The following is a 23,990-nucleotide window of genomic DNA, read 5'->3' on the forward strand; positions in this document are numbered from 1 at the left end:
CAGGACCATTTAGAGTTATATTTTAAGTTTTTAACACAATTCGTCAGCGAGGAGGTTGGAACAACAATCCTACTTGTAGAAACTTCACTGCTGCATACAAAAACACGTTGGTTACTAAAATTGAAAATCAAAAAAGTGGCCACTTAATTGCTTTGGACAACACTCACGTTCCAAATTTGTGCATGGTGCCAGTTCTAGAGGAAGAAATGGATGACTTTATTATGTTTCTTACTGATGAAACATCAACATCCAACATCTTACGAGAAAACATAATCCGTTATATGGCTGGTTTTGTTGTAAAGAAATTACAAAAAGAATTAAAATCCGAAACATGTTTACACGCTTTAGACGAAAGGCATTCCTCACTATCAAGTCATAGCTATGTAAAGGGGGATCCAACCAAACTTCTTCTCCTTTTAAAGGACAATGGTGGATTATGTCATCCGACAGCTAGTGTTCTCAAGATTTGTAGCTTGACCGAGAAGGCAGTGAGATACTTTGGATCAATTCAAACTGTGGCTAAAAACATTGACTTAAAAATAGAATGTTTGGTTCTGCGCCAGTTAGTAACGGACAATATTTTTCCAACTCTTACTGAACACATGTTTGATGACGAACTTGGATCACAACACCACGTTAATGTTTTGATGAAAAAGATTATCGAAATGTACGTTAACATAAGGCTGAGGAAAATAAGCAGAGACATAAACAATCAAATGAAGAAAGAAGCTATTCGAAAAAGACTCACCAAGCTAATACTTTTTCAAGGGCAATAAGAGTTCTTTAATCCTTTATCAGTGTGTACAATTATACCTCCCTTTTACATAATTTGATTGCAATGTCAATAGCCAAATACTCAGACACTGTTTATTTTTATTCCTATTATCATGTATTTCTGCTATTATTTATATTAATATTGAAACTAATATATTCATAAGTATTACATTAACAGATAAATATCATTAATATTTACTCACATTTCATTATATAATTTGGAAATTTATTGGTACATTCCTCCATACTTCCTTTGTTTACATCTTACAGCTGACTTACTTTTTTTAGTATAGTCAAGGCTATAGCCTAGGTATAGTTAGCCGCGCGTAGACGCCGTAGGCGGCGCCACGTAATTTTGTCCATATCACGCATAAGAAAGCGCCATTGCTCAAAACCGGCCTCAATTTCGTAGATCCAGCAGTTTGTCTAGGTATAAGTATAGTTCCTATGTCTATGGCCGGATCTCTTTATCGAGGGCTCCTGGGCTCAGGACGAGATCGAGAATCATCTTTCGTTAGTTTGTTCACGGCCAACTTGGATTTCTCGCGCATCTCTCGCTCTACAGCGGCCATCTCATTCGTTGACGTCATAGAAATCTCATAGGTAACTAGAATGCTGCCGTGAAACTGGCAAATGGGCCAAACGCCGTGGCAGACGATAGCCAGATCTCAGCCAATCAGAGCTCAAAGAGTGGTTCTGCCAAGAATTTAATGTCACCAGAGAGAATGACGTCATCTATCTCCCGCTATAGTAGTGGATCCAAGGAGGATTATTATCCTCCTTGGCGGAACCACTCTACGGCCTCTCATTGGCTGAAGGTTCAAGGCGAACTGGCGTCAAGCTCGGCCGTAGGCGGCAGCATTCTAGTTACCTATGAGATTTCTATGGTTGACGTTCCTGTGTTAACCTATGAGCAAAAGATGTGTATGACGTCAGCGCCCCTAGCGGATTATTATTTTTATTATAGTTTTTACATTGGGGACAATATAACCACCGAACGTGGCGCTGAACTCCTACACATTATAGTACAGTTTATAGGGGGAAAATCCTTGCTCGCGGAATTTCGACGAATGTGTTGGCCGTAGTAGCGCGAACAGCACGTGATCAAAGTTGGCCGTGGTTTGTTCAAAGGGTGAATGTTCCTCTTCGACGAAGTCCTGACAATGTCACGGACTCAGTGATGACTTATTATAAATATTTAATATTTATTTATTAACTGATACTAGATTTATTTCTTATATATTTTTATTTGGAATACGTGGTGATTAGTTAAAGTACGAAAGTTTTATCGGAGTGTAAACCTATAATTTCCTTAAATACGTTTATAATCATAGGCCTTGGTTTGACAATATTATTGAAGTTCTGAACTTTTTCACTCATTTGAGAAGTTATAATCTTAAACTGAACATTTCAACTTCAATAGTTGTGTTTCTTCCGTGGTAGAATAGTTAATATTTCTATAAATTAATTGACACGAAATGAAGAGCAGAATATTGTTTGAAAGCACTAAGCTGATTGCTACCTAAGTAGTAAGTTTTTATTAATCCTTTATTCATTTCACTAATATTAAAATAGATCAGACGATATAAAACTTGCAGCTAATATTCCAATTGTTTTATTAGTATGGTATTGCAATTGTATTTGTTTGGGTAGAATACAATTTACAAAGTAGTATGATGTAGATCTAATCGCCTATGCAAAGGTAAAAGTAATTATAGGCATTTTGGTCTTAGAATATTTCCCAAAATTTAAGTAATTTTTAGTAAAAATTGTTATTTCATAGAAGAAATAAAAATCTTATTTTAGTACTTTAATATCAAAATATAACTTGTTTTTTTTTAACCTGTCTCAAGCCTTAATTTTCCTCTTTTTGTAATTCATAATTAGTTTAGTTTATTAATAGCAACTTGTTGGTAAATATCAACTAGATTGTAATAATTTGAAATTCTTTAATTCTAACTGGCCCCTTAGAATGGTCAACTTTAATTGTGTGTTTATTCTATTTTTAGGAAGGGGAAAAACAAACTCTAAAATTAAAGTTTTAAATGGATAGTGGTTCAAAAAATATTCATATAGAGTAGTGTCAGTGCTACCTCACCAAACGTCACCCATGCTTTTTCCTATAGATAAAAAAATGCGCCTAAAATGGCGGCCATGTCCAAAGCTACGAGGTGATACTACTCTATTAGGCAAAACAAACTAGATCGGGAAGTAGCACCAGTCTGAAATTGATTTTTATTTGTTAAAGTGAAAAATGGCTTTTCTTTAATAAATTTGACAATAATCTTACAAAGAAATTAGGTTAGATATTTGAAAACACACTAATTTAACACCACTATTGAAGTATGAAGACATTATTTCACTTTTGCAATTTTTCTCTGAGTTTGTTATGTAGAAGAAATTATAAAATTATGTGATTTCTTAACTCCCAAACAAAACCTAAGTTTTTAACATCAAAGGGTGTTTTACTCTATTTTAAATTTGCTGAATTGTTTAGTGGTGAGGAGGGAAATAATTAAAACTTTACTTTTTAAATGAAAAATCTGCTTTAACATAAATAACAATGAGCTTAACAATGTCTCTTTTGCGTAGTATAAAGTTATATAATCAGAATCATTATAGTGATTAATAATTTCATATGTAGCATAATATCTTGTGAGTATGCTATTAAGATATGCTTAAATGAAATAAGAAACCTAGTTGATGGGATATGATGTAAACTACAAATGCTTTGATAATCTTGTGCGTTGATCACGAGATTGTGTTTTAAGGTATGGGAATATTTAAGGGTTTTGACTTTTTCTTTGTTAAAGAAAATGATAAAATAACATACATTAGTATTTTCAGCCTATTGCCTTGGGATAGCCAACCCATGGGCTAAATTAATTATTATGCAGAAATTACTATAAAAATGGTAAAAATTCCATTTCAAGTCATTAATTTTATAAATGGTATTAGATTATGCATACATGCTTACCTCTGACAAAATTTGTTTCTACTTGTACTCAGTACTCTAGCATTATATGTTGAAATTGATTCAGGGGTGTATATTTTAGAAATGCTAAAATTCCGTGCCATGGTTAGTTTACAAATTTAAAATATTAATGAATCATGGATTTTTTTTTTTTTAATAGTGGTCCTTCCTCAGCCAAATCCTGAATATTTTCATTTTTTTACATATTAAAACTTATACCCCTTTGATTTCTTTTTGTTTTTTGTTTAAATTTTAACTTAAACCACCCCAGCCAAATACATTTATCATTCTGTAGTCTAAATTCAAACCTCTATCCATAATACATACAGTTTCTTAAAAACACCTTCTATACCATACGGTCTCTTCCAATTAATTTCGTGTTCATTCTCCTTTATATGCACCAATTTTTGTTCATTTTGGCGTGTTTTTACTTTTCAGTTTGGTTGTCCTACATATTTCTTATCACATTTAAATTTTATTTCAGAAACTACCCTTCTTTTATTTAATTAATCTATCTTTAGGTCTAATTTTTTAATTAATTCAGATTTTAATGTATTTGTGGTAATGTAATGATAATATTATGTGCTAAATGTACGTACGCAAGGACCTTTTTGAATTTCCAATCCTCCCACACTAAAAAAATTAAAATGGGTATATTAAAATCAAAAATAAAATAGAACGGTTATCGGATGTTCCATTAATAGATAAAATTATTTTGAAGAACAGTTTGTAAATAGTGGATACCCTAAACATCTAGTTACTCAAATTTTTAATAACCAAGAAATAAATAATATTAAAAAGGAAAAACCCAAACATTTAAAAAAGGTAATGAAAATAACTGTTTGGCAGTACATATAAAGGAGGAGAATGAACAAATGGGTTTTGCTCTGAGTTATTTGGTTTCTCCTTTCCTTTAAAACTTGTTGAGGTTTTAACTGATCCAGCTGACAAGGGGCAAACTGAATAGGTTAAAAATAAAAGGATGTTATAAATAAAGACTTACAAGAATGTTTAACTTTACCAGAGTGGAGAGAGCCATGTTTGTTTGCAAAAGATCAGGCGCTTCTTAAACTTGTTGCTGCGAATACAGCCAACTGCAAACTAATTCACCAAATGGTTAAGTGCTACCATAGAATAGTCTAGCTAGCCACTCCAGAACAAACTTCACTACATAAACATCCATCCAAAAACTCCACCACCTTCTGGTGTGACTAGAGTTTATGTAATCTAAAAAAAATTATCCTTAGACTAATTAAACTATTGGAGATTATAGCATGACTCTCTGCCCCACTGGCGCCATCTATTTAGAAAGAACTAAACTAAATAAAAATAATAGTAATAATATAGGTGTAGGAGTGTCAGGTGTGTCCAGTGGCGTAGACAAGGGGGTTTCCGGGTCCAGACCCCTCTTCGGCCTACTTTTGACTGTACTAAATTTCCACCTCCCTCTGGACCCCCTCTTAACATTCACACATCTTGACCCCCCTTAGAAAATCTGTTGCAAGATTAGTTTTGCCAAAAATGACATCTATCGTACCATCCCGGTACCGTACTAGAGCTCTCCACTTGTTTTAGTTTCCCATTGATACTAGTTCTAATTAATATGCTTAATATTAAAGCTTAGATTTTTATAGGCCAGCTTTATATGGATTTATTTTCTGATGCCCAAGAACTTGCATTGTTGGATAATATTACTGATCATAAAGATACTGCATCTGATAAATCTTCACCTCCAGGGAATATGTGAGTATTTCTTTAGTTTCTAGTGGAATAACGTACTTGAACTATTAGTTAAAACACTTTATGGTCCCCTTTCGTTAGTCTTATGTTATCCAATTGGCCCTTAATTCACTTCCTTTGGCTTAGCTGAATAATTATAACTGCTATATTGAACTTGAATGTATTACATAATGTATGAACTTTCATATTAATAATATGATCTTTCATATTAATTTTTTATCAAAGAATTCCAAATTTCAGCCATTAAGTTAGACAGATAGCTGTAGGTGTGATTGGCATAAAAAACCAGTTGTAGCACATGTTATCAAACAATTTTTTTATTTTGATCATACTCCGTTCAAGAATATGTGACACTTTTTGATATTAACGGAGATTGGTTCGGTAATACGAAGCAGCTCCTAGAAAACTGCGCAACTGTTTTAAAGTTTTAGGGGGGAGTTTTTCTCTAATTGCCGCGGTTTTAGCGGGATCAACAGAGACGCCATTTTCATTAACCACATGTCCTAATATGAGGGCCTCTTTCTGACAAAAATTAGTTTTGCTGGCTTTAATAGTTAAGCCTGCGTTACTCATGGAGGTAAAAACCCGTCGAAGGGTGGCCATGTGCCCATCAAAAGTAGGTGAAATAATGATTATGTCATCGAGATAGGCAAAAACACCTTCTCGACGCAAGGGGGAGAGCAGCTGGTCAACCATTCGCTGGAATGTTGCTGGGGCTGAAGTAAGACCAAACATGAGCACCTTAGGGCGAAATAGGCCGCGGTGGGTGACGAAGGAGGCTTTATCACGACTCTGTTCATCCAGCGGTATTTGCCAATAGCCGCTTTTCATGTCCAGGGTGGTGATATATTGAGGATTGTAAGATCTATCTATATTGAATTGGCAAGACAGTTTGTTATTTATAAATCTCTATTTAATTATAGTTAAATCTAATATACAAAAATAGGTATGGTCTCTACTGACCTTAAAAACACAAAAAAGAGAAAGTGAAAGTAAAAACAAAAAAAAAGTATAAGCAGACGACAGATAAATATAGTTTCAGTTTAGAACAGGGCTAGACATAAGTACTTTTCCTATGCAAAGTAATAACTATTTCTAACAAACTCCCCCTTACTTTGACATAGGTAAAATTAATATACAAATATACATATATATCAACTTATTCCCCCTTTTTTTTTTTTTATTTTGTTAACTTTAACATCATACAAAATTCACTATGTTTTCTCTTAGGAAGAATTTTAGTAAAAATATCTGCCATATTTTCATTGGTATTTACATAACTAAGTTTGAATAAGTTGTTGTCAATACACTCTCGTACATAGTGATATTTCATCTGAATATGCCGCGATCTATTATTTTCTATCTTATTTTCAGAAAATTGTATTGCCGCTTGGTTATCACAATAAACAATCGGCTGTCCAAAAGTTTCTTCTAATTTGGCTAATTCTAACAGTTCTTTAACAATACTAGTTAACCATGCAATCTCTTTTGATGATTCTGCTAAGGCAATGTACTCAGATTCCATTGATGATAGGGCAATGTTCTGCTGTTTCACACTTCTCCAGCTTATTGGACTGTCACAGATATTAATCACAAAACCGCTAGTAGATTTTCTATCGTCTAAATCCGATCCCCATGATGCATCGGTAAACACACTGAGATCAACTTTGCTGAATCCATGATAATGAAGACCGTAATGGCTGGTCTGACACACGTACTCCAACACTTGTAATAAGTAATTCCAATGTTTCTGACCAGGATTTGACGAATAACGTGCTAAACTTGCTACTACAAATGCTATATCTGGTCTAGTACGCTGCGATAAATACAATAAACTACCAATGAGTTGTCTGTATGGGTAATTATTATTCGGTTCTGGTGTACAGTCTCTATTTGACAATGATATCCCAACGGGTAATGGTGTCTCCCTTTTCTTCTCAGTTTTGATCTTGAATGTTTCCTGTAATTTCTTCACGTAGCTATTTTGATGAATATATACTTGTCCTTTTGAGGGAAATTCAAATTCAATCCCCAAAAAGTAACTTAATTCTCCTAAATCAGTCATTTCGAATGTTGCTTGTAGTTGTGTCTTTAATTTCTTCATAACGTGTGTATTTGATGCAAGTACAATTATGTCATCAACATACACTATCAATAGTCCAGTCAATCCAAATCTGTAGATACAGTTGCATCCAAAAAGTCTTTTATATCCAAGCTGAAGTAACTGATTATCTAATTCAGAATACCACTGCTTTCCACTCTGCTTTAATCCGTAAAGAGCCTTCTTTAGCTTCCACACATAATCTTCTTTTCCCTTTTGAATATATCCAGCTGGCTGTCTTAAATAAAGTTCTTCTTCTAATGATCCATATAAATATGCACACTTCACGTCCATGTGGGAGTGTAGCCATCCGAGACATGCAATAAATATCATTATACATGCTCTGATCAGGGTAAAATTTACGACTGGAGAATAAGTCTGATTAAAGTCTCTTTCAGGAACTTGAGAAAAACCTTGGGCAACTAGTCTGGCTTTGTATCTATTGATTTCTCCGTTAGAATTCTTCTTAAGATCGTACACCCATTTTGCTCCAATTATCTTCTTATTAATTGGTTTTGGAACAATCTCAAACACTTCTCTATCTTGAATGATATTAATCTCTGTTGTCATGGCTTCTTGCCATTTTTCACTATTTGGACTTCCAATTGCTTCGTCGTATGTTGAAGGTATTACTACACATCGGGCTTCAACATTTCCAGTAGATTTGAAAGTAAATTCTTTGGGGTTGTATTGTTCTCCTCTATCTGCTAAGTATCGCTTCATTTCAGGTTCTGATCTGATTTTCTGATTTGTAATGTTATCATAGTGATAAACGTCAATTCGATCACCCTTTTTTCTGAGTATTTCTTCTCGTCTCCAACGGGGTATTATGGGTTGTGGAGGTGGTGGCTCTGGTTGTGCTCCTACTTCATCTCCTTCATCAGTATTCTCATCGTCCGATGAGTTGTCCGACTCTTGCGATTTATCATCATCTGACGATTCGTCTTCATTATCTTCTGACCATATTTGCTTCACTGGCTCATATGTTTCTTCTCTGGTTTCTTTAAGTATTTTAATACCTAACTTGCTCTCGTCGAAAGAAACATGTTTGGTTTCTAGAACTTTTCCTTCTGCTGGAAACCATATGCGATATCCTTTAGTATTCATAGCATAGCCTACCATGATACCAATCTTCGCTCTCTTCTCAAATTTATTACGGTGAGGTTGTGGTACAAATGCGTAAGCTACGCATCCATATCGCTTAAGATGTCGTAATGAAGGTGACGTGTTTCTCCATCTCCCTTCTGGTGTGATATTTGGTAGTTTCGAATGAGGTAATCTGTTTGATAAATACACTACTGTATATAATACTTCTCCCCACATATAATGCGGTAGTCTTGCATCTTCAAGCATTGCTCTAATTCCTTCTAATACTGTTCGATTATATCGCTCTGCAATGCCGTTCATTTGAGGACTATATGTGTTCGTCCTTTGACACACAACTCCGTCCTTTTTACAACCTTCCTTGAAATAATTTGCACAGTATTCTAAGCCATTATCTGTGCGTATTTTCTTGAGTTTCAAACCAGTTTGTCTTTCTGACATAGCCTTATATTCTTTATATTTATCATATGCTTCGCTTTTATTCTTCATAATATAAACTATTGCCTTTCTAGTATAATCGTCTATGAAACTGATAAAATATCGTGACCCACCTTGAGATATAACAGGTGAAGGTCCCCAAACGTCACTGTGGACAAGTTCTAATGGTTGTTTTGTAGATATATCAGGTATAGATTTTGAGGCGGCCTTTGTTGCTTTTGCTACTTTACATGGTATGCAGTGGTCAATTTCTCCTTTAAATTCTGGTAATCCGTGAGCCATATCTTTTCTCTGCAATTCCTTCATCCGTTTGATTGAAGGATGTCCTAATCTTTGGTGCCATCTTGCTGTATCAATTGTTAGACTCGTGTTACATCCACCCTTCACTGAGAGTTCCTTCCTGGGTTCTTCTCTACTTGGAATGTATGCATCAACAACATAAAGATTGTTTCCGGTTAAGGTGGAAGATAAAACCAACGTCTTGTTCACACCGTATACTTTAATCGAGCCATTAACTATTATAATCTTACATCCTTTATTATCAAATCTTCTGGCTGATAATAAATTTCTATTATACTGCGGAACATAGAATACATCTGTCAAATGAATGAGATTATCTCCATAAGGTGTTTTTACCACCATATTTACGACCCCAGTTCCAAAAGCTTTTGCTTCACCTTGAGCAATATCAATGGGTACTTCTATTTCCTGATATTCAACGAACCAGTCTCTTCTATGACAAAAATGGTGTGTAGCACCACAATCAAAAATCCAAGAATCTTTATCCGATGTTGAAATCATTGTAGTAGCTAAATATGCATTTCCATATGAATTTCCATTATCCCAATCGCTGCTACTGCTTGCATAACTGTTTCTAGTTTGATTAGCTGACCTTTGATTGCTCGGATAATTTGATCTATTTCCTTTCTGATTTACAGTGCGGCCTCCAGTTTGAATATTTGCATGACAATTTCTTGCTATATGACCAGTTTTTCCACATCTATAGCATTCAAAACTTTGACTAGTATTCTGATTCCCTTGATAGCCTTTGAAATTTCCACGCTTTTGTTGTGCACCTCTATTTTTCTGTTGATTATTCTGATTGGGTTGAATGGACATAAGTCCAGTCTTCATATCTGTTCTTTCTTCCTCTTGGTGTACTAGTTTCTGTCTTTCATATTCGGCTATAAGGAGGTTTTTGACTTTATCTGGAGTAAACTCTTCATCATTGAGTTGATAAGCTCTTTGAATCGTGTTCTCATATTGGGCGGGTAATTTACAAATCATCTGGTATGCTATTTCGTCTGGAGCTAAAATACGTCCTGCTAATTCCAATTGTTCCGCTGCAGCACTGATTCTCCCAAGATATCCTGACATGCTTTCAGGTACATTATATTTCAGACTCAGAAAATTCAATCGTAATGAAGCTATTCGTGCTCGTGACTTTGGTTCATAAAGGTCTTTAAGTGCGTTCCATACTTCTACGGCTGTTTCATATTGTGATACTAAATTCTTATGCTGGTCATCTACTGCCAGAGCTAATTTTGATAGAGCTTTTTGTTTTCTGGTTTCATATCTCTCTTTTACTTTAGAATCTGCTTCTTCATTTGGTTCTTCATCTGTTTCATCTATGATCCCCCATAGCCCAAAATCTAGCAGAGCCATTTTCATATTAAACTTCCAGTTTACATAATTCTCATCATTTAATTTATTAAATGAAAATGATGTTCCAAGGGATGTCAAGGAATTATTCTGTTTTTCCATTTTTAACTTTAATCTGTTTTGTTCATTTCCATTCTGCACTTTCACTAAGCTAAGCCTAACTCAAACACTGCCAATTCACAAATAAATCTTTTCTATTTTATTTATTCCATATTAACCACGCTTTCTGCTACCAATTGTAAGATCTATCTATATTGAATTGGCAAGACAGTTTGTTATTTATAAATCTCTATTTAATTATAGTTAAATCTAATATACAAAAATAGGTATGGTCTCTACTGACCTTAAAAACACAAAAAAGAGAAAGTGAAAGTAAAAACAAAAAAAAAGTATAAGCAGACGACAGATAAATATAGTTTCAGTTTAGAACAGGGCTAGACATAAGTACTTTTCCTATGCAAAGTAATAACTATTTCTAACAAGGATTTTTCAACGCATCCAGAATATCGTCGATGCGAGGAAGAGGGTAGGAATCTTTACGAGTTAATTTGTTAAGTTCCGAATAGTCAATACAAAGGTGAAAACCGCCACCTTTTTTAGTAACTAGTACGCAAGGGGAACACCATGGAGAGTTTCTTGGTTCAATTAGGTCGTCTTCCAACATCTGGTCTATAATATTGTCGATTTGTTCGCGCTTATAGGGAGAGTAACGTTACGGGGCGCAAGAAATGGGGGTGGCATCGCCTGTATTAATAAAATGGGTAGCAGCGTTAGTGATGCCGGGGGTTTTCGCAAACAGGTGTTTAAATTCGTATACCAGGGGATCGAGAACACACGCGCGTTCGTCAGGGGATACCTTGGCTAAGAAAAGCGCTTTCTTGAGATCATCCTCGTTGATTTCACAATCGAGCGCGGCTGAAGCGATAATAATAGGAGAGAGATCATTCACAAAATTACGAAGGAAAAAATATTTTTCCGAAGGGGAACTACGCCACGTATAACTCATGTCTGAGCAATTTAAAATAAGACCCATGGATTGTAAGATATCCATACCCAAAATACACGGAAAAATTAAGTTCTTAACGAAATGAACCGTATTAAGTGACTCCTTCCCAGGGAGACTAAATCTTAGCTTCCCCACAACCAGTTGAAGTTACCCTGGTTTTATTGCCTAATTTTATACCTAATTTTACTCGTTTACTTTTATTATGAATATTATTTAAGACAACATTTCGAAATTTATCATTGACTAGGGTATAGGAGGAACCGGGGTCTATAAGGGCAAGGCAAGGTTTAGAATCATTTAGAGAAATTTTTAATTTGGCCAAAGAAGGCAATTTAGAATTTTGAATATTTCCACTTATAGACCCTACGCTACAAACTGGCGCATTTAGTTTCGGGGAGGACGGTAAATTCCGTTGGGAGGATGAACGCTCGGAATCATTGGGGAGGGAGTACCTCCCACAGCCCCGTTTCCCGAAGGCTGAGGATGAGCGTGCGTAGCTGGAACTGGAGTACGGTCCTGGCGAGGGACGTTTAATAGGGGGCATTGAGGGCGGATATGATTGGGTTCATTACAGTGGTGACAAACAATACCACCAGCACGGGGACGACTAAAATTAGTGGTAGCGCGACCTTGAAAACTATTACTATTCGCAGTAGAAATAGAGGGGAGTTGATAGGACCCACGATTTTGAAAAGTACGACTAGGACCGCGATACTGAGAATTATCAGCGGTTTGGCGCAGAGGGTGGGACTGAAGGGTGGGGCAATGGCTTAGGTAATGGCCCCGATCGCCACATCGCAAACAAACGATATTGCCATAGGTAGATTGGTCATTTACTTTAGGAGCGTGAGATTTGACAGCGTCGTCGCCTCTTCGGGAGACTTTGGCCTGTTCCACTAAATCAGCGGTGGCGACCAAGTCGCGAACCGTATGAAACTGAGCCGTAGCTAAAGCCACTCGAATTTCAGAGGTCAAATTCCTACGTATGCAACGAATCTGGGGGTCTACGGGCATTGGGGTAGATAATTTCCGAATGACTGAAATCATTCCCTCGACGTATTTCGCAACCGCCTCGCCTGGTTTTTAAAATTGGTTATCCAATTTATCTAAAAGACGGTCGTCGGAATTTAGAGCTTGAAACTCCGCTTTTAAGGCGGCGGAAAAATCCGCGAAGCTGGCAAAATCGGGTTGAGAGCAAAACCACTCAAGGGCTGCACCCGTTACCATAGTTGGCACCCAATGTTTTAAAAAATAGGGTTCAGGACAATTACGCGAGATTAAAATTTGGCGCGCTTGGAGGAGGAATTATTTCGCATTGCTATCGGTAAAACTGCCCGAAAAGCTCGGAAGAGTTACCGGGGGGGCCCATGCAGCCGGCGTATTGACAGCGGGGGTCATAGGATTATTTTGGTTCCGTTGCTGCTGTAGCAAGGCAGTGAGTTGGGTTACTTGAGCCTGAAGGGCCGCGATCGCCGCCGCATTGGCGTCAGTGACGGGGTCACTTACCGGCATATTGGCGGACAATGGGGGGGCGGTAATAGGCTGAGAACTACACTGGATAACAAAATGAGTGTCGTAGCACTCCTGACAACTATACAATTTTCCCAAATCAGGGGCACAACCACGTGTATGTAAGATTCTAAACTCACTCATGAACCAACAAAAGCCGTATAAGACCCCAAAAAAAAACTACTCCAAAAACAGATAATTAAAAAAAGGTAAAATACAGGGGACGATGTAACCAACCTTCCAAAAACATTAAACACTCCTAACATGTACGAAAATACCTAAAACCGCAAAAAAAAATATGAAACTGTTAAACACCGAACCCCAACAAATTACGGCTACCAAATTGAACAATTCCAATAAACACACTAGCGTTCTAACACAATTTTAAAAGTACTGGCCAAAGGAAAAGGCATTGAAATCCAAAAATAGAAAATACCAGGGTTTGAAACATTTAAAACAGAGTTCAAATCACGGAAACGGGCCCCCAAAATGTGACACTTTTTGATATTAACGGAGATTGGTTCAGTAATTCGTTGTCTAGGGGTACTTTAGTTACGTAAAGTGTCAACATTAATTACACTACATAAATAAGAAGTCGTAATGTAGGCACTAAAAATCATTTAATTATGCATTGAAAGAGTTATATATGGAATAATGGACATACGTAAGATAATACAACAATGGAATTTGGCTCTGGTCTCCCCACCATATATTAAGTGCACTTATGAGTTAAAATTGGTTTCTTACGAGTACGTTGAAGAAGGCCATAGGAACGAGAGTCTTGACGGATTCCGCTGGTTTAGACGCTAAAGACCCGATGAACGCGGGTCAACGCTGGCGTGGGTCCGTACCGAACATTTTTTTTCGGCGGATCTTGAAAACAAGAAAACACATCGCGCACAAGCGGCACAACTCCTTCAGCGGCGAACCGGGCTGGCGAGAGAGTTAGGGTTTCATCATGTGGCGCATCGTCAGAAAAGAGAGAGAGCGTTTTGAGTCTGTGTCCCTTTTTATACCCCGTGGTCAGCCGATCTACGGGGTCGATTTAGTCGTTCCAAGTATGGAAAGTTTTTCTTGTATAAAATCGTTCGATTGGGAAAACCCGATGGGTAAGACCAGAGCAACGTTTTAGTCCTATTGTAGGAGCCAGAGCCATGAAAATTATCTTACCTAGGGGAACATTCATAAAAGGAGAAATACTCGATATATATTATAGTGTTTGTTATGGGATATCGGCTTAGAATACCTTTATCGCTATAAATCTCACTGAAAATTATACAAACAAAATTAGATAAATAACTGGAAAATCAGAGGTATGAAATTTATTTCAAGTGACTACCCCTCCTCCAGCCCAGCTAAAGGGGTCACATACCAAACCACCTGATTTTATGAGCTCTTATATGTTATTTTGTGTAAAGATTTGAGAAAGATTGAGTCTGTCAAAAATTGGATTTCAAAAGTTCCACCACTTGGTAACTGAAAGGACCATTCATGTAAGAATGAAGCCTTAACTAGTTAGTAATTTCAAATGTCACCTTTTAATTGAACATTACATTTTTAGTAATATTCAGAAGTAAATCACATGAAGTTTCATGTTACAGAACATAAAAAAATTTTTATTTGTATGAAATTTAATTTAAGTGTCAATAATTATGAATGCCAATAATTTAAGTTCTGTAAGTTTTGAGTAATATTTTTAATTTATTAGTGTTCAATTAACCTTTTCATAGAAATTTAAAAAGCTGGGTTATCTGATCATTATGGACAGAAAAAAACCAATTACACTAAGAAGAATCAGTTATTTATAGTAATAATGGCTATCTCGCGGGCTGTAATCAAAATATTTTTCCCACACTCGGTCTAGCTTCTTCCTTTGCTTTTTAAAGATTTATTCCTCATTTGATTTCCGTTACATTTATAGAATCACTACATCATCCTACTCAGTAGTTACCCAGACTACAATGCCGGAAATTAATACTAGCCGTGGACATCTTTTGCATACTCAGCATCAAAATAATAGGCGTGCTTCTGTGACGTCATTAGTTGCGAGTTCTGGACTTGGTTCATCAGCCGGGCAGTTGGGAGATTTAAACAGCATAGGAATTCCAAACACTTGGACAGACGAAGAGCCTGTAGTTTTTCCATCTTCAGTTACTGGGCCGAGCGTTTTGGACAACTGCATTCTACAAGATCCACCATGCTTTTGGGAGATGTCTGATTTAGACTCTCAAAGTGAAGCTGGTAAGAATATCATAATATTTAAGTTAATCTATTACTTGATTAAATAAAATCATTTTACAGTTCACAATAACAGCCCCCTTCATGGAACACTTTTCACTGGCGATACTGAGTCTGCAAGATTGGATGACCATTGCAGTAAGTTATATGGACCAAGACATTAGAGGCTCTTTTATACCAATTCTGGGCTCTAGTCTCCGTGTGATTATGGGCAAAATTTGCATCCCACTCAAGATCTATACCAAGACCTTTTTTTAACCCCAAAATGGGGCCCTAGTGCACCTAGCTGTAAAATCATGCATAAATGAAGTTGATTTTAGTTGTTTTAAGTCCTGATTCTTCCCTGAGATAAAACTACTAGAGCTAAATTGCGTTGTAAATATCTTTTAAAATTTACAAACTTCATCTTCACTACTATAGTATTTTAAATAATTGAAATGGTTTTAACATATTTTGGTGGTCTAGATATAGTAAAAAACCATGTGTAACAGACTTCTCCAATATTTCACTTTAAAATTTGAGTAATGGTGCGTTATTATCTTCCAGATAAATCTGGTGTTTGTGGTTTACGCAACCTCGGAAATACTTGCTTTATGAATTCTGGTCTGCAGTGCCTTTTAAACAATTCAAAAATTGTTCGCTTTTTCTTGGAATCTTATGATCTTGATGATAATTCTAAAGAAAGCTTAACAGGGAGATTTGCTCAGTTAGTTTCGAAAGTTTGGAGTGGGCAACATGCATTCATTAAGCCTGTTGATTTCAAGGAAGCGCTAGGGCGCTGTCATCCCCAATTTCGTGACTACCGTCAACATGATTGCCAAGAGTTCTTAGCCTTACTTCTCGACACTTTACACGAGCAACTAAATATTGGAAATGAGACTAAAAGCTTGCAGGATGTGGGTAAAGACGTTGGCACGGATTTGTCATCTCAAATGGATGCTGATGATATAGTAATACCAGTAAGAATCTTCATTTGGATATTTTTATGTATTTCTTTCTATTGTTGTGGAATGTCGATTATCTCTTTTGAAATTAGTAGGTGATATACGCAACACTCTTCTTCCAAAAATTGCAATTAAACTTGTAAAATCATTTTCAATATGTGTTTCTATGAAATACAGGAGGTCACGCGTAAATATCTTTTCAATGTCGCTCAAGCTTGTGACGTGAAGAAAAATATTTTATACTTTAAATTTTTTGTTGTTTTATTTTATGGAAACACCTATTGAAGAATACTAAATTTATTTTTAATAAAATTTATGGTGATGTTGGTGTGAAAAAAGTATGGGAATTAGTGATGTGCTAGGACAAGTGACAATCGAACAAAATACATAATAGGTTATGGTCTATTTTCGGTAGTTCTAAATTGATCTTTCCTGTAGAATTCAATTTCCACTAAAGCATTTTGTAGAATTCTAAAACATTATTCAAAAATGCTCTGACACTAGTTTTATAAAAAGATAATTTATTTTAAATTTGCATTGAAACTTAACGTTCTCTACCCAGGATTGTTACTTTTAATAATGTAATTTACAATTAATAATGTTAGGTTTTGTTTATAGTAAATATTCCTAAGCAATTTTAGCACTCTGGTAGTATAAATTATTTCCATACAACCTTTTTCACCTAAAAAAATCATTGTATTGGTAGTGTACAATAAGAAATGTGGTATTGCCATTTTGTATTTGTTTGGTTCTAATCTAGGATATAACTTCGTTTTTTTCCTGTAGGATGCAGATGTCGATTCAAAATGCTCACATGTTGCCAGCAAAACAGGAAAAATATTTCCTTTAGCTGCTGAAGTGAAAGATAGCTGTAGTTTAACGAGTGGTCATGCGACTTCTGATAATAGTACATCCACATCACCCCGAAGTACTGATTCCTTTGGATCCTGGGATACTAATCCATCCTTTCGTATGTATCCAGTGCCTGAGGATGTCAAGCCATTTCAAGATGTTACTGTTTCAAATCCTAGCCTGTCATTAATGACACAGTTAAATGCTTCAGTTAAAACGGTTAAAGTACAAAGTACTCTGAACCCAAATGTTATTAAAAAGTCAACAGCTGAATTATGTTTTTCTAAAAATGATATTAAAAATAGTGATCTGGATAACCAATGTAATAGCAACCTAATCTCCATAGAATCGCTCAGGAGAACATCTGGTGTTCCTAATAGCGAATCTTTTGTCAAAAAACCAGAAAAAAACGAGTTAGCAGTTTGTTTAATTAACAGTGGAATAGTGCTGCGCAAGATACCAACTATGGAAGATTTTGCCAAAGAAACCAAAACTCTGAATACGAATGTACTGGTATCAGAGGAAATAAACAATGCTTTAAAATTTGATAGTGAGAAATTTCCCAAAAAGGATCCACCATTTCGACCAAGAGAAACATTGGATAATTTACATGTGGGCACTGTGGGATTAGAATCTGATGAAGCTAGCTGCTCTTTGGTGTCAAATGCCTCCTTCAAATTGGGGAGTAGTGCGTTAAAAAGAGTAAAAGACACTAACATACAACAAGAAGAAGCTTCGAAAGAACTTAATAATTCAGATAATGTTCCTAAAAGGTAAGGGCTGTATCCCAATAAAAGATAAGGCATATAAAGACATCAAAATATTATATTTCCTAACTTAGACTTGCCCCTTGTTGAATTTGTGAAATGATTAAAATGCATACTATAATTTTAAGTCAGACTTGGCTAGGCCATAACTATTGAGTTATTTATTTTTGCATCACTTGTATAGTAATAGCAGAGCAAGGCCCATGCAAGCCAACGGACCCTTTTGAAATATGTTCTTCAGATTTTTAGATTTGTAATGTTTTCATTAACTCAGTGGTACCACTTGCAAGGAGGCAACCCGAGGTGTAACCCACCGATTTTGCTCAAACTCTGTGAATTAGTAGACCTTAACGTAACTTCAAAATTCCCAAAGGGAAAACTTACGCTGGGCTTTCGTTTTGCCATGGCAACTGAAAAGGTTTTTGACAACACCAAATCCAAATTTCTCTGAGATTTAACATGGGAAAATCACATATTTATCCTTACCTCTACTTGGGATGCTTATCCTGCCATATCGCGTATGGTGAGATCACACTGACAGAGTTGGCCCCGGCTACGAGAGAAAAATCCCCTCTGCGCGCCTCCCTCTCACTTAGTTTTTTGTTAAGTTAACATAGTGACGTAAATCTGCTGCGATAAGCATTCCCAGTAGAGGTATGTATTCCTTATGATAGAAGGGGCACAAAAAACTAGTAGACCTGCGTTACGCCACTGTTTTGTATTTAATCATTTTTTTATATTTCTCAGAATGAAAATTGAGACAGGTGGTTTAATTCAAAATGATGTTAAGTCTGAAGGAGGCGGTTTGTGTAAAAAGAAAGTTGAAAGAGATGATGCTGAAGAGGTGGATGTGATAAAATCTAATGAGGATAATATCGCAGCTGACTGTGAATGGGCTAGTTACAGGTCTAAGAACCAGTCTGTTGTAGTGGATACTTTTCAGGGACAGTTTAGGAGCACGGTGAGGAATTTACTTATCTATTTGAAAAACAATAGTTTTCTTTGGATTTAAATTGCAGGTAATTTGCTCTGAATGTGGTTATGTCTCTGTTACATTTGAGCCATTCATGTACTTGGCTGTTCCTTTACCACATGCTCTTGAGCGACAGATTAGTGAGTATCTGTATATTTGTTAAATAGACATAATCAAATGTATAATTGCTTTATTTTTAGTTTTGTTTTTAAATATTGTTAGTATAAGATTGAAGAGATTAAATTTTCTAGAAATTACCCACTTGGAGTGCTATAATATTTGCTTTAAAATAATAAAACTGGCAGCCTCTTAATACATTTTATATGGTTGTTATTTCAATGGTGATAATTTAAGATGACGTTAATTTAATTGTTAACTTTCTTTTCAGCCATCACTTTTGTACCTCTAGAATCTAGATGTTTGGTCCGTTATCTAGTAACTGTACATAAGAATGATAAGTTGTACAAAGTTAAAGAAGCACTTATGGCAGTGTTGGCAACATCAAAAGCTAAGAGTAATGAAGCTTCCAAAACTAACTGTACTATTCTACCTCAAGAGTTAGTACTAACAGAAGTGTTTGATAATCACATCTCAAAGATTTTGGTAAGTTTGGGTTTTTAATTTAAAAGATGTGCATTGGTATTGTTTAATTTTTTTCATAGGAGGACAATATCTTAGTTCGACACATAAATGACAGTAATCGTGAGGTTTATGCCTTTGAAATATCAAATACTCCAAAAATAGCCTTGTCCACAAATTCTGGTTATTTTAATGAAAGTGGTAAAGGTGATCTATCTTTACTGAACAATCAACATACTGATGTTCAAAATGAGAGCTCCAGTATTATCCCTCACTCTTTGGTTCTCAGTGATAGTGGCCTTCAGTTTAATTGCTTATCAGCTACAGAAACACTTGACTCATCTGCTGTAGCTCCGTCTCTTTCGTCCTTTGCTCTTGTTCAAGAAGGATCTAAACTCGGTGATGGAAAGTATGTTTCAAATATTTACAAACCATGTACCAATTTCATAATGTAAACTTTTTTATACTAATATAATACTTAAATCTTTCTCTTAAAAGAACTCATAAGTTTATGCCAGAAATAGATCTTAGTAAGGTGTCAGATATCCCTTCTACATCTGGAATCTCTGGAAATGCCTTTCCATTGCCGTCCATGCCTTCTGCTTCCTCCACTTTCCTTGGTTGTGCTGAATCTGATGATTTGTCACCAAAAGTGGAAGGACCAAAATGGGAATCTTGGCATACATGTGCAATTTGTCTTGAAGATATACCTGATGAACAATTGAAAACACATCCTCCATGTCAATGTATTTTGTGTCACAACTGCATTACTATGTCTTGTCGTCATTATGGAACCACTTCTCTTCTATGTCCAGTAAGTAATCACATGATTTCCAAATGAATTATGGTATTCCGAAAATCCTTAGATCCTTGCAGAAGATAATTGGGGTGAAGTAGGGTACACAGACACACAAGGTTTTCGACCATCGTGATAGCAAGAATGGGGTTGAGGTGGTGCTGCGCACCCCCAGCGCTCGAGCGAAGTGAGTGGGTGGCGCCGCCAGGCGCCAATAAGGGTAACACTTGATATTCGTCGCGCATTCATGCCATTTAAGGCCTTTGGGCACATGTTAAAGAGCAATTCCCTCGGCCGGCAGGAGGAAGCGCTTTATTCCGGGTTATTTGGCAACAGCTATGTTCAAGAGTAGGGCAAAAAATCAAGGAAAAAACCTCTTTTTGGCTTTTTTAGAAGCTGCTGCAACTTTGCATTCCAGAACGCCGTAAGCACACAAAGAGGCGTATGACCGTTTATTTTTCATATTAATACGTTCCTTCATTAGTTCTACTGCACTCAAAAAACCCCTAATATTTCGGATTTATTGTAAAATACCCTTGCTTTATGTACATTTTCAATGTTAAATATCTCCATAAATACATATTTCCGACAAAAAATTAGTGCCATTCAATTTCTTATCATGCAAGGAATTAAAATAAAAAAAAAATAAAAAAATAAGTGTACCCTATTTTTGCCAATAATTGTATAATTTTTTTAAATAGGTATGTAGCGTACCTGTAAAACCAGATGAAGAGTTTGTTCCATTTTTGAATATGGAAGATTATAAAACAAAAGTGAGATTGATAGCTATTCCCATAGTGTTTCGTACTCTTGAGCTTGGCCAGATGAAACTGATTGGACATCCTGGCTTATTACGCCTGCCTGATAATGTCTCTGCTGGATTTCTTTATGAGAATGTAGATAAATGTGTTCCTTATCCATCGCCGTACTCTCTTCACTTTGTTGATGGTCAGGTTGGTGATGACTCTTTTTATGCTATTAAGGATTTTAGTCGGAAGTTATGTTTTCCATCAATTGAACCCCAATTTATTTTTAGGGTAAGAACTGTTCCCGTTGTGTTTATACCAGCAAATGTAATGGTTGTGAAGTAGCTCGTGTTGGTGATATAACACTACTTCCTGGAGACAATCTTGCAGTAACTTTTGAACCTCTTTCAATGGACTACCCCGTGGAAGATTCTACCAATATATTTGTTGAAGATGATTATTCGATGAGTCTTAAACGTCTTGAAACTGAGACACTTACATTGTATGATTGTCTTAAGGCCTTTAGTGAAAGGTAATTTCTATAATTTTATCTCAGTTTATGGCAATGATAGTAAATTTATAAATATTAAGTTTCTAATTTATTATTTTTTATAGTGAAACATTGGATGAACAAAATCCTTGGTACTGTCCAATGTGCCGAAGAAATCGTCAAGCGATAAAATCCTTGTCCGTTTGGAGGTGTCCTGACACATTAATGGTTTACTTAAAAAGGTAATTATTAATTTTATTGAAAAACAACATACCACAATTTCAAGTGCAGCTTTTTAAAAGTATTTATTTAGTTTATGGAATGTGTTCTAAAACAGGTTTAACATTGCCAAAAATTTAATATTTTAATGTGTTTAAGATGGATTTTAGTAAATTTCCTGTATAATTTAATGAAAACCAATATTTAAACTGAAAATCTTGCGGGTAAATTTGTTTCTTTAACCATTTTATGAATTTATTAGCTGGTCAATTTTAAGTCTTGAACTGCCCAAAAGGTTAAAATTAAATACCCATTCAATTAAAATTTTTACTACTACTGAAATGATATTACTTGTCTATTTTTACAAGTAATGCTCTATTTCTCAAAAACGTGTTGAATTCTTTCATTTCGAATTTTATCTATTCATACTCTTGGCTTAGGAAAATGCTTAATTTAAAACTTTTTTTTGTTTTGACTTTCGATCACTGTTTCGTGACTATTTTCATTTCAGATTTATGTTTCATGAATTCTCAAGTACTAAAGTTGATGACAAGGTTTTATTTCCCTTGGAAGGGTTAGATTTGTCACCCTTTGTTACTGGATTATCAAAAAGCAAAAGCAACTTGAATAACAAGGGTCCTGATGTTGGTGCATTAAGTTCTGACTATAGTGATTGTCAATATGATTTGCAAGCTTGTGTATGCCATTTTGGAGGTGTCAGCTCTGGTCATTATACAGCATATTCAAAGCATTGTGTTACTGGAGAATGGCATTACTACAATGATGATGCTACTAGAGAACAAAAACCACAAGATGATGATCATGTACATGCCTATATTCTCTTTTACCAAAGACCAGGTATTTATATATTAGGGGTACAAAGTCCCATGTTCAATAACCTAAATGTTTTTTTTTTAATTTTGGCATTCAAATCTCTTAAATTGAATGATAGCAGGTGTTACAATAAAGAAAAATGGACTTCTTGTTGATATGTTCTGGAAATTATTAACTATTAGTTAAATTAAGTCTAAATTTCAGGAGGAAAAAGAGGATATTCCAGGAATAGAATAAAAAAACTTTTGTATGAACTCTAATTAGTTTTTAATTGCATTGAAACTGTTAAACTGGTTAAAAAACAAGTGTTATTATAATCTAAAGTGAACTTATTTTAACTCTATGCTTCCATTAGCTCTGCCACTAAAGGGCTTATGATTTTATCCAAAGACGATAGTAGAGCTAAGTACATTGTAAATTTACAATGCGCAGGAATCCAATATGCCTATTGGTTGCCTATTGGTTTTCTATAAATATATTTCAGTTTTCCCAAATGTGGTTGGTCTTTTTCATCTTTTTGTTGTTGTTTAATGTTGTCTTTATATAGACTAATGGTGGTTCTCATTTTCTTGCATTTATTATAATTTCCCACATATGTTACCAATTAACTTTATAACACTAAAATTTATGGGTTGGTCAATGGGTTCTTTAAATTGACAACTCATTTGATCTGGGATTTTCATCCAAAACTATGTAGTTGTTGAAAGTAGGTTTATGTACCCTCAAACAAATAGTTTGAATGTAATGGAGTGCCAAACATTAAAAAAAAAGAAATTGCAAAAATATTCAAAAGAAATTTTCATATTTTCTTACTGATGAGTAACTAATTCTTGGAATTTTTATTATTTAGGTACTGGTACATGTTCAATTCCATTTATTGCTGAAAGCAGTATAAAAACTGAACCAAGTAGCGTAAAAGCAAATGAAACTAAGATTAACCCTCAATCAGAAACTACAAAGTCTGAGGGAATTCAATCTGGAAAACCTGCAGACTTGTCCCCGGATGATGGGTCATGTAGCTCATTGTGCCTGAAACCAGATACAATAACTCACATTTTGAAGCAGTTGGAAGATTGTGGTGAGTCTGAGGATCCAGATCAACAATTTTCAGAAGCTGTTTCAAGCAAAAAGCAATCAAATATATGAAATATTATTGGTGAAATGTATAAAAATTTGTAAAAGGTATTGTTTAGGTGGGATTTTGGGGGAGTATTAAATTAAAGTTTTCTTACATATCTTTTGTG

At 35.4% G+C, this 23,990-nt stretch overlaps 1 protein-coding gene across 2 annotated transcripts; it reads left to right on the forward strand.

Moving 5' to 3' along the window:
* Positions 1 to 1,908: 1,908 nt before the first annotated feature.
* Positions 1,909 to 23,983, forward strand: LOC149949476 (uncharacterized). 2 transcript variants are annotated; one of them, XM_090167821.1, is made up of 16 exons: positions 1,909 to 2,303; positions 5,383 to 5,491; positions 15,230 to 15,549; positions 15,610 to 15,684; positions 16,093 to 16,505; positions 17,277 to 18,115; positions 18,857 to 19,070; positions 19,129 to 19,222; positions 19,471 to 19,685; positions 19,745 to 20,070; positions 20,160 to 20,475; positions 21,159 to 21,410; positions 21,494 to 21,735; positions 21,819 to 21,935; positions 22,424 to 22,770; positions 23,597 to 23,983. In XM_090167821.1, the coding sequence occupies exons 2-16, from the start codon at positions 5,394 to 5,396 to the stop codon at positions 23,890 to 23,892; spliced, it is 4,164 nt and encodes a 1,387-aa protein (XP_090023947.1). In that variant the 5' UTR covers positions 1,909 to 2,303; positions 5,383 to 5,393; the 3' UTR covers positions 23,893 to 23,983. The 2 variants fall into 2 exon arrangements, with proteins under 2 accessions (XP_090023947.1, XP_090023948.1); XM_090167822.1 differs by having other exon boundaries at positions 16,093 to 16,496.
* The last annotated feature ends 7 nt before the right edge of the window (positions 23,984 to 23,990 follow it).

This window comes from Leiobunum rupestre, chromosome 3 (assembly GCF_980474605.1).
Source record: "Leiobunum rupestre chromosome 3, qqLeiRupe1.1.hap1, whole genome shotgun sequence".
In the NCBI taxonomy this organism is placed as follows: Eukaryota; Metazoa; Arthropoda; class Arachnida; order Opiliones; family Sclerosomatidae; genus Leiobunum; species Leiobunum rupestre.